Below are 16,734 nucleotides of genomic sequence, written 5' to 3' on the forward strand. Positions count from 1 at the left end.
AGTGAGTAGTAGGTTATTGTGGACTTAGCTGGTAAGAACGTGTCATGTGAGGAGAGTTACTCGAAATACTCCTGTTGTTAGGGTTGCTGCCCCCCAGTTTTGAGGGGAAGAGAGCTTCCCAGGGTTCCCATATCCTGGATGTTGTACAGTTAGCACCCACAGAAAGGATTGCCATACGTTCGTATGCATAGTGAAGGTTTATTTTATCTACTAATGCCTGTTTTGTCGGGCAGGTGCTGGATTTCCAATTAAGTGCTATAAGTGCCCTGGCCGCAAGAGCTATATGTGATACTAAGGCTCTCTGATGAAAGGTCACCCAAGGGGGGAACTCCAGCCAGAGATATATTTCAGGTTCTGTAGGTAGCTCGAGCAGTAGTGTTTCCACCAGCTCCGCCACCACTTTCCACAACGGTTGAACTGCACGACAGTTCCACCATACGTGGGTCATGGTGCCCCTCTCTAGGCCGCATCGCCAACATGTTGCCGACGCTCCTCCATACATCCGGCTTAGTCTGTCAGGGGTAAGGTACCAGCGGTAAACAAGCTTTCGATGAGCCTCGATTAGTGTATAGCACCTGGTAACACCCCTTAGTGCATTTAGTCGTTTTATCCACCTTTCCTGGGAGACTATTTTACCAGATTCTTTCTCCCATTGCGACTCTAGTGTCATGGGTTTTCCGGACCCCGGGACGGCAAGGGCTCTATAGCAACGAGAAAGGAGTTTGGGCTTCATCGGTGCAGTCCAGCATGAATCTAGCAGTAGCTGTGTATCACTATCCATGGGGTTGGTATCTTTTCTCCTATAATCAACATGTTCTAGTATCACCCCTTTAAGTTGCAAGTATGCGAATGTAAATTTCGTTGGCAGTTGATATGTTTCTTGTAAGGTTGGGAATGGGAGGAGCTCTCCCCCTAGGAGTAGTTGTGATATATTCGTGATCCCCTTAATTTCCCATTGTCGAATTGAAAGCCATGGAGATATGGCCTTTAGGGCAGCCAAAGGCGCCATTTTGTGAAATTTAGGCTGTGATTGTTTTTTATGAAAGGTGGACCACACATCTAACGATGCCCTTGTGGTCGAGTATAAATGAGGTTGTGAGGTTCTCAGGTTGGGGGGTGTCCACATATGTGCTAATAAAGCGTCTCCCACCATTTGTTTTCGTTCCATGTCCACCCAGCTTAACAGGCCAATTGGTGCGTGGAGATTGATTGCTTGGGCTAGTAAAGCCGCTCTGCTATATTCCCATATCTGAGGCACCCCCATACCCCCTTCCCTGAATGGTCTCTGTAACACCTCTCTTGCCACTCGGGCTCTACCTCTGAACCAAATAAAATCCATAAATATTTTTTGTGCTTTCGCACAATAGCTTTTCGGAATTTTTATGGGGAGCATCCTAAAAATATACAGCAACTTAGGCAGCGACATCATTTTAAGTGCATTTATGCGGCCTAGCCATGAGATTCGGACATCTCTCCACCCCCCTAACTCCTGTCGTAGGGCTGCCAACATTGGGACATGGTTGTACTGCATCAAAGTGTTAATGGATTTGGTTATTTTCACTCCTAGGTAGGTTACATAGTCCTCTCTCCAATCAAATTGGAAGAGCTTGGCCAGGATCTCCCGTTTGTTTTTTGGTATATTAATAGGCAGTGCCTGCGTTTTGCCCGCATTGAGCTTATAATAGGACACTTGTCCAAAGGTGCGTAACAAGTCTATCAGTTCGGGAAGGGATCTCTCTGGGCAGGAAAGTGTAAGTATGATGTCATCCGCGAAGAGCGAAAGTTTGTGTGTTTGGTCCCCAATTGATATGCCGGTAATGTTTTGTGAATCTCTAATGATTTGAGCTAGAGGCTCCAGACACAGAATAAACAAGAGGGGGGACAGGGGGCATCCCTGCCTAGTCCCATTAGTGATGGCAAAGGGGGAGGAGACAAAGCCCGCATTAGAAACACTCGCTGTAGGGTTTGTGTATAGTGCCATTATGGCAGTGATAAGCGGAGGGGGGAGTCCGAATCGTCTCATCACCTCCTTCATGTATAACCAATTTAGCCTGTCGAAGGCCTTCTCCGCGTCCAGCGCTAAGAGAAGGCCCTCACTAGACGTCTCCCCGATGTGATGTATCACATTCAGGATATGTCTGGAATTGTCCGACCCCTGTCTCCCTTTGGTGAAGCCTGATTGATTGTAATGTATGAGTTTGGGTATGATTGAGCTAAGTCTACTTGCTATGATTTTAGCATATAGTTTTGTATCTATGTTAAGGAGTGATATTGGCCGGAAATTCGGGCAAGCAGTCGGTTTTTTACCCGGCTTCGGTAACGTAGCTATGTGGGCTAAGAGCATTTCCTTAGGAAGGGTGCCTTTTTGGAAGCTGTCATTCAATAAGGCTAGTAGTGAGGGACTTAGTTGGTCCAGGAACGTCTTATAATATATGGCCGGGAGACCATCTGGGCCAGGACTTTTTGCCGCAGGTAGGTCTCTTATGTGAGTCTGTAACTCCTCTAGCGTAATAGGCGTTATGAGTGTCTGCGTGTCTTCTTCCTGTAATCTGGGCAGGTGGGACTTATCTAGGAACGTATTGATCTCATCTAGAGTTGGGACATGGGTCGAAGGGTCCTCTTTTAGATTGTACAGTGAGCCGTAATATCTGGCGAATTCCTGTACAATTGTATCTGGGTTTAATATTTTGTCTCCTTGCGCTGTGTGTATGTATGCAATCTTAGTGGCTAGTGCTTTTTTTTTCAGTTGTGAGGCTAAGAGGGCTCCCGCTCTATTCCCTTGCTCAAAGAAGCGCTGTTTAAACCTTCGCAGTATGAAGTTTGTTTTGGCCAGTTCTAATTCTTCTAGTTGGCGTTGTATGTGTTTAAGTTCCTTCGCACGGTTGGGGGATGGGTCTACTTTGTTTAGTGCGGACAATTCCGTCAATTGTTTAGTAAGTGACAAGTAATTTTGCAGCCGTTTGGCTTTAGCATAGCTGGCATGTTTAATTAAAACCCCTCTGATGTAGGCTTTGTGGGCCAACCAGAGTAGGTCTGGCTTCGTGGCCGGCAGTTGGTTCGTATGGAAGTACAGGTTCAACTCCTCTCGGATATTTGCTAGGATTTGTGGATTTGTGAGTAGGTGTTCATTCATGCGCCAGGAACCTCTACCCCTGCTAGGAAATTGTTCTCCTAATGTGAGCGTTACCGGCGCATGGTCTGACCAAGAAATCAAACCCACTCCCGTCTCCTGTACCCTTAATATCATTGAATTGTGTAATAGAAATCGGTCGATCCGTGAGTAGGAGTTGTGTGCAAGCGAATGAAACGAGTAGTCCCGTTCCAACGGATGCGTCACCCTCCACGGGTCGATATATCCATGAGTTAAGAGGATTTGATTCAGTTTCCTCGTTGTGGGGGCTCTATATGTCGCGGTGGTGTGAACTGCCGTCCCTAAGGACCTGGTGTCTAAGTGGTCATCCAGAATAAAATTGGTGTCCCCACCTATGATCACCTCCCCCAGCTTCTTTTCCTCAATTTTTTGGAAAAGCGTGTCTAGAAAGGCCGGTTGGTCAGTGTGTGGTCCATAAATGTTCACTAGTGTGAAATGTGCGTTGTTAATTGTGCATTGAATTATCAGATATCTGCCATGTTTGTCTGTGTGTTTTGCCACCAGTGTAAAGGCAACATCTTTGCTAACAAGGATGGAGACTCCCCTTTTTTTTTTAGCATAACAGGAGTGGAAGTCAATCGGGAATTGTTGAGAATTGAATTTAGGTCTGTGACCCCATTTAAAATGTGTTTCCTGGTAAAAAGCTATGTGGGCTCGTGCCCTTTTTGCTTCCTGTAGTGCCAGGCGTCGCTTGTGTGGAGAGTTTAGCCCTTTTGTGTTAAGTGAGAAAATGGTAAGCACCATCGTGAGGAGGGGTTTTAAGAGCTGACCTTAGGGCCCAATGGCCCCCTTACAGGGTAGATCATCATTCTTTTCCCACATTGCCATAACCTTACATCACCCTCATTAGACATATAAGCATACAGGTCATACCAGCCATAAATATACATTGTTCCCACTGAAAAAAGGAGTGATAATAGAAGTAAACAGAAATAAAAAGCAATAAACCAAAAATTAACTATATACAGGTGTCCCCCCACTCCAGATAGCCTCATCCGAGACATCTGCGTGTTGATCAGGGACAAACATTTTGACAGTGTGGTCGTACCACACCGCATTGGCTCTCTAGTGAGCCTAGTGGGGACGTGGGTAGGAGAGTAACAAAGGCGTGCGTACTAAAGCCTTCGCACGAAGTTCCGCTTAGTACGGCCTTCTGGTGAGTAGCAACAGTCTCGTGATTGTATAGGCACTTCCGTCTCTTTCTTTTCCTTTTTTCCTCTTTTTTTTTTTCTCTCTAATACTTTTTTTTTTTTTTTACAGTTTTGTTATAACATTTTCTCTTTTTTTTTCCTCCCTTTTTCTTTTTTTTCCCTTTCCTTTTTTTTTTTTTTGTTTTTTTTTTTTGCAATGCTACAATAGAAAAAAAAACCCAAACAGACAAGAATATCAGATTGTCAGTAAATAATACTACACCCTCTCCGTGGTTCCCTGCATAGCTCGAACTCGTCGTTTGACAGTTCCAAAATGATGGTTCACTTAGCGGATGCTACTTTCTGCCAATCCCCTGCGATTCTGGTAGCCGCCGGCTCCGGATCTCTGATCACTGGTACCTCTGCTTGGAAGGGGATATTCCACTGAGTCAATAGTCTTCTTCCTTCCTCCGGCGATGCAACGATCTTGTCTGCTCCGTTCTTGTGAATGATGAGACGGGTGGGAAAACCCCATTTATAAGGAATTTGCACCTCTCTCAGTGCTTTAGTGATGGTACCAAAGGATCTCCTTTTTGCTAGCGTAGCCGGTGATAGGTCTGCAAAAAGTTGAAGGCCTGTATATTTCCCTGTCAGACGCGCTGGTTCTCTGGCCGCTTGCATCAGCCTCTCCTTGGTGGCGAAGAAGTGGACCCGGACTATAGCGTCCCTGGGTACCGCCGCGGGTATATTTCGTGGTTTCATGAGCCTGTGAGCCCTGTCTAGCTCCAGTTCTTGATGGGAAGCCTCTGGCAGCAGGGTTTGAAATAGCTGTGTCAAGTACGGCTTTAAATCCTGGGCCCTGACCTCCTCTGGAATACCGCGCAGGCGGATGTTATTCCTGCGGGTTCTGTCTTCCATATCTGTGATTTTGGTATCGAGCGCTTGCAATTTTGCAGAGAAGGTATCATAGGCATCAGCCAGATTATTGTGAGCCTCTATGATCTCCTCTGTCTTATCTTCTAAGTGAGCTGTTCTTTCCCCTATAGCTTGAACATCCTTTCTTATGTCTGCTGCTAATTTCTGAAAGTCTGACCTGATGGTGGCTTTTAGGTCTTCTAGCAGCTTAAGGATATTGGTTTCCTCAGCTTGTAGGGCAGTGGTCCGCGATATTGAGGTGATATCACTCCGTCCAGACTCACTGCGCTCTGATTCCGAGTAAGGAGAACGCTCGCTTCCGGCGCCATCTTGGAAGCGCTTGTTTGGCGGGGAAAAGGCCGCGATCTGCAGTGAGGGCGTTTTGCCCTTAGATTTACGAGCGGATTTGCTCGCCATGGGTGCTCGAGGGTGCAGGCAGTCGGTAAGTGCCCTTAGAGGTGCTGTAGCCGTCGCTACCTGGTTGGATTCAGGCTGATTTGCCGTTAGTTGAGCGGAGCTCTGTTCTTATGCGTCCGTTTGCATCCCGGTCGTGGCCACGCCCCGCACAATACTTTTATTGTAACAAAAACCTTAATTCTATGAAAAAAACATGCATTTGTTAGTTGCATAATTATTCACACCTATTGCTGTGAAACCCCCCCAAAAAGCTAAATAAGTTAAATAACTAGTTCAATAAAGCCCACTTACATAGAATTAAATCATCATGCGATCTCACTATAAACACCCCGGTTTCTCAAATACCCAATGATTTCTTAGAGAGCAAATCTAAACAGAGTTATGAAGACAAGGGACCAATCAAAACAAGTCCCAGATACAGTTCTTTAGAAAGCCCAATTAGAGTTGAGTCATAGAAAAATAGCCAACATTGAAACATCTCCTCTAAAACCAATAAATCTTTTGTTTAAAAAAAGGGAAAAAAACAACAGAAATCTCATGGCACAACAGCAAAGTTGCCAAGAGAAGTCTCTCCAACAAAATTCTAATTTAGACTGTTATTGGTCAGAGTAGCATCCTAGAGGTCAATGATAGCTCTGAGGTAGCTACTGAGATAGAAACATAGACACATATAATGTGACGGCAGATAAGAACCATTCGGCCCATCTAGTCTGCCCAATTTCTTTAAAATACTTTCATTAGTCCCTGGCATTATCTACCCTCTTAGTAAAGTTATATTTCCGAGAGATCCTGAGATTGGAGCAAAGCTGGGCTTCATATGTGCATGACAAAAAGAGATCCATTCCTGAAAAAAAAAACTTTCAATAGAAACGTATTCTGCATTTGACAAAAGTCCAGTGGATACGCACACTAGCTACAGAGGAATAGAGAAAAACCTGTTTTACCACATGGAGACCTCATATGATCTATTCTACGCTAATAGGATGTATATATAGATTTGTGCATGGTGAAAAAATTTGGTCCAACAAACAAATCATCCCCAAAAATAATTTTCAATTTTAGGTAGTCCAAAATTGGTCCATGAGGTTTCAGTTTGGATAGATTTTAACCATGCAATCATCAACAAATAACAATTCAGACGATCGAAAAGAGCTTGGAAATGGCCCAATCAGTATGTTGCAAAATATATACATAATAAAAATATTGTGTATATATAGCGCAGTACACTGATAGGTGTGTTATCCTGTGATTTGGTTCACATATCAAGTGAGAAAAAGTAACCAATAGAGGGAAAAACAGGAGAAGCAATACAAAAATCTATATTTATATATTATATGGTTAGTAAATATATAAATATAGTTTTTTTAGTGGTTGCCCTTTAACCATCAGTCGTCTTTTGCCGCCACAGACGGGACACTGAATTAGGAATCAACAAAACTGTTTGTCCATTGTCCCTGTTGTTTGCTTCGTGATACGCCCTTCCTTTGGAGTTCTGTAATTCACGCGACCCACTGATCACCCATAATTTTGACAAATTGCAATTAATTTGAAGCCAAATACACAAGTTGGATATAGTATGATGTGTCAGGTAATGTATGATTGAAGTACTTGTCAGGAAGAACAAATGGAAAATGGGGAGCAATCAGTATAGAAACCAGTGAAATATTACTGCTGATTACTTCACATTAATCACTTTGCCACAAAATTGGACATAACAAATAACCACCTTTTTATTTTTTTATTTAGTGTGTACTGAAAAAAACACATTGTAACATTTTTATAAAATGCCAAGGTGATAATGAAACAACTAAATGCAAATTATACTAGATGCCTTGGAATATTCCCAGGAAGGAAATTAATTAATATTTTAGTAAAACAATATGCCCAGATTATGTCATTCAATTTGTAAAGAAGTAAAACGTAAAATTACTTTATCTTAATTATACACAACACTTTAATTAAAATGTGACTTGGATTATAATGTATGTTTGTTTACAGTTTGTAAGATGTTGCAACAAGTCATTCTAAAGATAATCTTATATTACAATCGTCCTTTCTATATTAAATTTTTCTTACTTTGTCAAAAACTTAGCAGGCTAACATATATTGTTATGACAGACAGACAGACCGACAGAAAGATAGATAGATAGATCTGTAAATAATACTTAAAGACCCAAAGATATGTGGAGGATGTACCTGCATGTCATGCCGTGTGATGAAGCCCTTATCTTCTATGTCACATATTTGGAAAAACTCATATGCTTTCCCTAGCATAGTATGTGTTCCTGGATCAGATCCTCTTTTAAAGCCACATTTTGGAGCACCGTCTGAAGTTCTGTCTTTGTCATTATTGTTGTCTTGAACAGGTGCAGTATTTTCAAGAGCTGCCATTGCACATTGACTATCCCAGTGTATCTGAATTGTGGTCCAGAATCTGAATATTGTTGGTAAAAGAAGAGAAAGTACATAAGCGACTCACGGTGATGCTACTTCTCATCACTTAGCAACCACCTCTTTAATTAGCCACCAAACCCTCAGAGAAGAAAAGGGCTTTTTGTAAACCCCTGTCTCGCTCTCTAGCTCTAATAAACTGGACCAACATACAAGCAGAACACAGCAGCTGAAGAAAAAGAAGGAAAAGCAATCAGTCCATATTCTAGGTAGCAAAACATATTTTTCAATATATATTTTATTATCTTTGCAATTATCTATATTTTTCTTCCCTGCCACATTACACATACATATTTCATAAATAAATATGTGATAAGATGAACCTGTCTGCTCTTACTGTTCAATACAATTTACCTATTCATTGTGCTCATAAAAATACAAATAAAATATTATTTACATATAACGTTCCTATACTTTTATTGTAACTAAGGTATGTATATGTTCACCCATATTGCATCACTTGCAATTCGGTACATGGGCATGTACACATAACCCCTTTGTATGGCTGTTTAACAATATAATTACATAATAATCTAGTTTTAAAAAATACTCAAGTCCATTAAGATCAACCTGGAATAAACCTCCATTGTTGCTATTGATTCAAAGAAAGCAACAACAAAAAAAGATAAGGGAATATGTATATAAAGCAGCAGCGGAACTACCGTTGGTGCAGCTGCACAGCAGCCCGCACTCTCAGGGGGTCGTGTAGTGGCGCATGTACATCAGCATTACTAGGAGAAAGTGAGCGTCAGTCTTTGTAAGTATGTATGTGTCAAGGTATGTGCATACATCTTAGCAAACAAACACAACATGCAAACACATTCCTGCAATCAAACACAAACAGTATAAACACACCAATTCATTCAAACACCGATACTACACACAAAGTACAACCGCATTTAATATCCAACACTACATACAGCACAAGACTGCAATTAAACAGAAACACTACACACAATCACATCTCTGTATTTAAATGCAAAAACTACACAAAAGTAGTACACTACTGCATTCCAATAGCAACAGTCCATACACACTCTACTTTAGTTCTGCCACTATGTAAGAATATAACTTTACAAAGACACTAACAAGAATATTTACTAAAATGAATACTCAAAGGGAATTTTACATTTAAGGTACAAATTACCAAATTGGAAAAATCATCCAAGTCAGGTCTTGCTTTCAGTTTGACTACTCTTCCCTCAAATTCAAATTCACTTTGAATTTTTACTTTAGTGGCAGTCAACATTTGTATTCTGATTGTATTTCGTTATCTGTGTGATATCCCAAAATCTAAGTGCATAATCCTTAGAAATCTGTGAATGCTAGGTATTTGACTTATTCTATATTGTACCTCTCAACACTAGCAGGATTATTCAGTAGAGTAAAAATGAAAAGTAAACTTTAATTTTAAGTTCAAAATAGTCAAAAAGATTTTTGGATAAACATTTAAAATTATTTTTTTTTCAAAATATAAAAATGTCAAAAACCATATATTAAAAAAGTATATCAATATATAAAAAAATATTGGCAAATAATTTTCATAATATTAAATCATTTTTTAACTTTATCCAAAAATGTTAAATAGTTTGGAAAGCTTATCCAACAATATTAAATTGAGGCCTAGATTTTAAACTTAATTTAAAATTCACTTTGAATAAATACATTTAGCAAGTAACCCCGTAAATTGAGTCTTATTTCTGGAAGACTTTTGTAGGTTTATTCACTAATGTGATTATTGCAGGGAAGTCAAAGTGGCTGAAGTGCGTTAGGGGAAATGCTTTAGGGGTCTGGAGTGTCCCATTAAATTTAAATGTTTCCTTTTGTTTTTAATAATAAGTGTAGATTTGAATAGAAATTGGCACTTTTATAAATTAACCTTGTGACACCCCCTTGCTGTCAATCGGATAACCAAGTCCTGGTACTTCCTGGTTGTTTACCTCAGTGGAGTCTTCCAAAGACTTCTCATTGAGCTGCATTGGGAAGTCTCATTTTACAACCACAGAAAGTCTAGGCTGGGTTAGAAGAGGAGGGCTTGTAAAGGTTTCAGACAAGAAATTTGCAGTTTTTGCACCTCCTTTTAGATATATTCCCCCAATAATAAAAATGGATAATTAAATGAATTTATGTTTTCAGTATGATCTATTTAGTAAACTGTGATTTATTTATTTATTTTTGAGGGAAGTGGAGTGTCCTTAAAAGGCCATAAAATGCATCTCAACTGTCCTGCTTTAGATGGGACAGTCTCTTTTTTCATGGTCCTGTCCCACCATCTTGATTTTATTCCCACTATGGAACTATATTCAGCCATCATAGCGCAAACAAATCATGAGACCCACACAGAAAGCATTCCCTGAAATGTTCACTTTAGCAAATAACCCTGTTAGAAATGGCAGTACAATCTCTAGCAAACTTATGTGCCATGCTGCACAAGTAACTAACATGGACAATAGTTGTTGATCACATTTTACCTGATTCTGCTTATACTGTGAGGTATACTATCATTTACCACATACATTGTTCAATGTCAAACTAAGAATAACTTGTAACAGATACAAGGAGGGAAGGAAGGGATTGGAGCCATTCTTGTTAATCCCATCATTGCTAATAATGGGCACTTCGCATGAAAGGTTCAATTTGCCCTCAAGCAGTTAGTAAGTAGGGATGGGCTGCAGCTAGTGCTTCCTCTTTGTAGCAGCTTTGAATCATTTACTACACAATGATTTATTTTCTGACCATTGGACAGGTTTGATGCAGGAAATCTCTCTTCAACTGGAATATTTGTATTTTTAATATTCACTCTGAATTTTCCTACTAGGAAAATAAAAATCTTATTTATTTTTTTATCACAAATTTTAGGTGATTTTACCAGCAGGAGATATAATGTATTCATTGTGTCCTGTATTTTTTCAGGCACGAGATATTATTCCCTGCTAAGGAAATTCAGGCATTAGTAGCTGTTTATTCTGAGAGCCCTTAGTTGGGGTCAAACAAATTCTGTCTCTAAGTTTTCTAGCCAGATTGTGTATTAGTTCGTAAGGCTAACATATAAGTAAATAGGTCCTTTGACGGCATCTCCTTTCATAGCATTGTGTGCATTGCATGCAGGCAAAAAGACCAGGGGCTTTAGCTCAAGAGTAAATTTAATTTACTCATTTTACTTCTGCATGTGTTGACTTAAGCCCCTCCTCAAACGAGCCCTACACCACAATCTAAGTAAAATCGGAACACTTATAAATCAAAATGTGACTCCAAATCTCTGATAGATTCAACTATATTTATAAATGCCATGCCTGCTGTGTTAACCCCAAGCCATGCTGTAATAACCTATAGTCAAATTACCCCTCAACTTTAAAATGCTGCACCCATGTGTTTCCGGTTGGCGTATCGAGGTGAACAGTCGCACATCTCAGGAGCTCAGTGCTGAAACCAAAAAAAAACACACTTAAATCGTCAAAACTTACCACCGCTGACCGCAGCCTGCACGCAGGTATCCCACACGACAAATGGGTCGCAAACACAGAAAGAAGGCGACAGAAATGACAGCCCCAGGACTCACAATCGGGGAAATGTGGAGGCGAGCACACGGCCCGAGCGAAGCCAATATGGCGGCGCTCCACGGAGGTTGTACGGACTTCTCGGACGAGTATTCCGATGAAGCAGAAGAAGACTACCCCCTAACTCCTGACCCGAAGCCAAAGCAAACCCCAAGCACTGCAAAGAAGGACCCTGATGCCGAGCTTGTGACCACTGGGGTGCTAAAAGCCCTGCTGGCGGACCTACAACATAATATCCTCACTGATACCGCGGCCTTGAGGGGCGAACTACAAGGCCTGACAGGCCGTATCACGGTGCTAGAGGCCTCCACCCAAAAGCACGAGAGCACTATCGCCACGCTGCGGGGCGAGCTGAAAGAGCTGCACCATAAACACGCGTTGCTGGAACGGCGCTTAGATGCCCAGGAGGATACGAAAAGGCGATGCAATGTTAAAATCAGAGGGCTTCCGGACGAGCTGCCGGAGACAGAAGTCCCGCGTAAAATCGATCGCCTCCTAACCAGCATACTCCCTTCAGGTAACCGTACCTCTGTCATACCCACAAACATCTTCCGGATCCCAAAACCAGCCAAAGCCCCTAAATCAGCCACCAGAGACACTATACTTACCTTTAAAAACGGAGCAGACAAGGCAACGGTCCTAACCGCCCTCCGGGGAAAAACCCCCTTACAATTTGAGAGCGCAAAACTGACATTCTTCGAGGACCTGTCAGGGGGCACCCTGGCGTGGAGAAGATCACTCCGACCCCTCACTACCACACTCCAGCAACATAACATTCCGTACCGCTGGCGGTTCCCCAGCTCACTCCAAGTGCAGCGTGGAGAAACAATCCACCAAATCCACGACCCACAGGATGCAGCAGACCTGCTACAGACTTTGGGCCTAACATGCGACTCACTTCTCCAGGCGGGCCCCAAAGCCACTACCACTCCGACTCACAGTTGGAACCCGGCAGCCAGCGCCCCGTTCGTTCCTCGGAACCTCACGCCGGTCACATATGCCGCGGTCACCACCTAAACAGAGGACATTTATGGGGTACAAGCTTGAAGCCTCTTTTTCTATGGACGCTGTCCATACTACACTGCAACCTCTTAAAAAGAGACTTTCCGACGAGATTGAACTTTCACGTAATATACACTGTCAACTAAATGTTTACTGCTTACTGCCAAATGTTTCAGCACCTCCATGAGTCATTATACATTAGTATAGCGCCCCAAAGCACGCATCAGACTTGCTCTTAGATAACCTGCCACCTATTTTGCATGCCTACATGGCACCCAACTTGTTTCTCCCTCATGTTTATTTCCTCTCCCTCTCTCATGTAGGCATAATTTGTGTTGCCCACAGCCTAAATAACACGTTGTATATACCTAATAATGGAGCATAGACTAGGTGGAATTCCTGTCATACACCTGCCGTTACTGTTAGAACAGCAACCATGCTCGGCGACGCCAAGACCCCAGGGGACTTTTCGGTATGTGCCCGGCCAGAGCTGAACATTGGTGTAGGCTGACACTCACCAACTCTCCCTGCCGCACGGCGGCCTGGACTGCTGTCATGCTATCACATCAATGCAGCCATTGAGGACTATGTCCCGCCAATTTTTAATTTTAATTTTAATTTACATTTTTCATGCCCCACATCCCCGCGACAGGCGAATGATAGATAGTTTATGATCTGTTTTTGTAACGTACTGTTTAATTAATCTACCCACACATAACGGCTTAGCTATATCACACTCTGACTAGAAACCTCTGCAGGGGACCCGTTCAGATATACGCTGATTTATCATGGGCTGGGTGATAGGTGTCCGGCTCCTCTCTGAGGGTTGCCTCTGGGCCTCGCACACATCGCTACTATAAACTTAGCGCTTAGCACTAGCCTGGGTAATCAACTAGCCTATCCCATGATATTACCAGATCGACGAATAGGTCTAGCCGGTTTGCAGCTTAATAAAACACTTTAAGCCGAAGTTATGCTGCATAGTAGGGCTTCGCCTGTTACTATTAAATATTACAGAATTGACATGTACACTTATAATCACTCAGGTATTGTTTAGCCTGCCTAGCTTGTTTAGCCTATGTAACACTGTTTTGTCTTCCCTAGGCACATTTTGTGTGAGGTCTCAATCGTACATAGTGGACAGTATGCCACAAATATAGGCAAAATGTTTCTTATTTGGGTTTTATTTTCTTTCTGTGTATCGTACCTACTCCACCTGAATATCCTGGCCTAACTTACTTAACCATCATCACACTCAGACCGCTGCTGTGCTTAAATATGTATGCAGATTAGATTCCTCAAAAATTGAGTGTGCCTGATTATTAGCTACTGGTACAACTATGAAAACCTGCATGTTCATAGCATATCTACTAACATAATCGAGGCAGGACAGATTAGGAACTAACTGAACATACTGTGCTAACTAGCAGCTCTCTAAACACCATACTGCCGGACTGTCTGACCTGTCGTATTTACTTACCTGCCCTCAACACAACGTCTAAGTTAGTGTATAACGTTGAATTTATAAAGCCTATGACTCTTAGCATATGTGATTGTTTCTACCAATGTTGTGAGATCAGCTTTTGAAATAAGCCTGTAATCAAAAAAAAAAATGCGCTAATGCCCATGCCACTGTTTTGAATGTTTGATATGCACGAGTACGCTGTTGTGGTGTCTATATTGTTATTGTACTCACCTGCGCAACCAAAATAAAGAATTTAAAAAAAAAAATGCTGCACCCATACATCACCTCTTTTTGGATGAAAGTCAAAGATACTATCTCAGACATACCGGCAGTTGTCTGCCCTTTCGACCTGAGAATGTCCTCCACCCTCTACCCCTTTCTAAATATAAAAAATACATTCTTTGATTTTCACTGAATGCTGCCAAATATCTAATCCCTTTGTTTTGGAAATCCACAGAAAAGTCCTCCATTCAACTATTGTTCACTACAATTGAAGAAATGAAAGCCTCTGAAGCTATGTTCATCTCGCATGTGGTATCCCTGGATGGATTACGTGTCCAACCACCATGGAGACAACACTGCCAGATGATTTCATCATAATCCTATCTACTAATTCCTCAGATCTGTTGGATGTAAATAATGTTTGAGTCTAGTAAAGGTCTTGTATACTCATCTATCTCCAGCTGTGACCAGTCGTCATGGTCATGGTCTCCCTCAACAACACCCTCTCACACCTCCCCCTGTTCTTCTCTTCCAACCTCTTTCTGTTTTTTTGTTGGTTTTTTTTCTGCATATTTATGGATTATATTCTGAACATTCATTGATTGCTGCAAGCCATATCACATGGCCTAATTATTCATAGAATTTCATTATCGGAAGCTTTTATATTTCCATTTAATGTTTAGTTGTTTGACAGTTGTACAACTGGACCAAGTTCTATCTGCCATTATTATCCTTTTTATTTTGCATGAAATGGTAAAGCTATATAATTCAATGTCATTACTTTGCTTTATATATTCTTGTGACACTATGCACATTGGACTTCCATGTTAAAACTTGCCATATTCTGTATTTCATATACTATGTCCCATCATGCCTAGTACCAACTAACTCACAATAAATCCAACTCCAGTAGACCTATTATAAGATCAAATTTGTCTGTTTTAGCTGTTTGTCATTGGGAAACTTACCAGAAAGGAAGATGTACAGATCCACTGCTGCAAGCTGCAAGTTTAACGACTGTGATGTGTTCTGCCTGAATATGTAACATTATACAAATTGTATTTTCCTTTCTAAATTTTAACTGCTTTTAAAAACACTCTACTTTTAAAATCTTCTATTTTGTCATTTTTGTTGTACTTTGCAAACCTGTATGATGTCAATCACCCTTGTTAATGTAATACTACACAGTGTACCCTTTTGAGGTCATTCTATTAGAACATAGCTAACCCAAACAGCAATAAAGCTCTTTATCAATTACACTTGACATGTTTTCAGAAATATGTCAGAATGGCACAGACTTCATTGCAATGTCACATAATAAAACCCTCTTAGAATATTATAAAATCTTAATTATGTTTTAATCCATTAAATAATTCCAAAGGTAGTGCTGCACTCAGGGAACCCAATAGAGAGTACCATGGTTGGGTCACCATGGAAGGGATCTGCAGTCCCTTAGTTGTATTCAAAATCAAATGATTAATGCTTGATGTCGAAACCTTGTATATAATTTTGTTCTCCTGATCCTGAATAAAACCTATTTGCAACAATCTGTGAATCTTTTGGAATTAAATTTTTAATTCATTAACCACCCTTGATCACTGAATAGAAATATGTATATGATGTTTACATATTATCAAAACTAATGTTGTCCCTCACCAGGGCCGGATTAACATAGGGGCTGATGGAGCTGCAGTTCCAGGCCCACACCCATGGAATAGGCCCATTGATATATATTTTTTTTACACATTACTCTTAGGGTTGCCAGGTATTTCTCAGGTATTTCTTAGGGTTGCAAGATATTTCTCAGAAGTATTTCTCAGGTATTTGAGCCTGCCTAGCCAGTGCCGGTATTGCAGTAATACCTGTAATACAAATGTCAGTCTCAGTATAAACAGAGATTATTCTGCAAGACCAGCGTCAGCCAGTAGGGGTCGCTGTGTGTGTGGAGAGAGGCAGGGATAAGAAGTTACAGCATCTCCCTCCCTGTTCTCCTCACTGATCCGCTGGGAGCGAGAGTCCAGACAGCAGCTCTGAGCCTGCAGAGACAGTCAATAGCTTAGGTAAGTTGTTGGATGGGGGCAAAGGATCACAGTGTCTCAGTGCCCCATGTCTCCCAGTGTCCCTGGTGTCTCTCAGTGTCCTTAGTGTCTCAGTGTCCCCTAGTCTTCCAGTGTCCCTTAGTCTTCCAGTGTCCCCATGTCTCACAGTGCCCTCAAGTGTCTCAGTGTCCCCTAGTATAAAAGAAAAAAATCTCAGGCACTCACTGTGATAGATTTAAGCAGGTTTTTGGACACCGCAACGTTTTGACCTGTAGCCAGGTCTTTATAAAGTCTCCAGTGTCCCCTTTGTATCACAGTGTATCAGTGCCCCATGTCTCCCAGTGTCCCCTCATGTCTCAAAGTCACCCAGTGTCCCCATGTCTCA

The 16,734-nt window shown here is 41.5% G+C and overlaps 1 protein-coding gene across 1 annotated transcript in view; it reads right to left on the reverse strand.

Moving 5' to 3' along the window:
• Nucleotides 1-16,734, reverse strand: part of CRACR2A (calcium release activated channel regulator 2A) — a 148,426-nt gene that overhangs the window by 82,783 nt on the left and 48,909 nt on the right. Inside the window, exon 2 of the mRNA XM_063447792.1 lies at nucleotides 7,810-8,047. Within this exon, the coding sequence (XP_063303862.1) occupies nucleotides 7,810-8,004 (195 nt within the window). The 5' untranslated portion in view covers nucleotides 8,005-8,047. The remainder of the gene's footprint in view (nucleotides 1-7,809; nucleotides 8,048-16,734) is intronic.

This window comes from Pelobates fuscus, chromosome 3 (genome assembly GCF_036172605.1).
Source record: "Pelobates fuscus isolate aPelFus1 chromosome 3, aPelFus1.pri, whole genome shotgun sequence".
Lineage (NCBI taxonomy): Eukaryota > Metazoa > Chordata > Amphibia > Anura > Pelobatidae > Pelobates > Pelobates fuscus.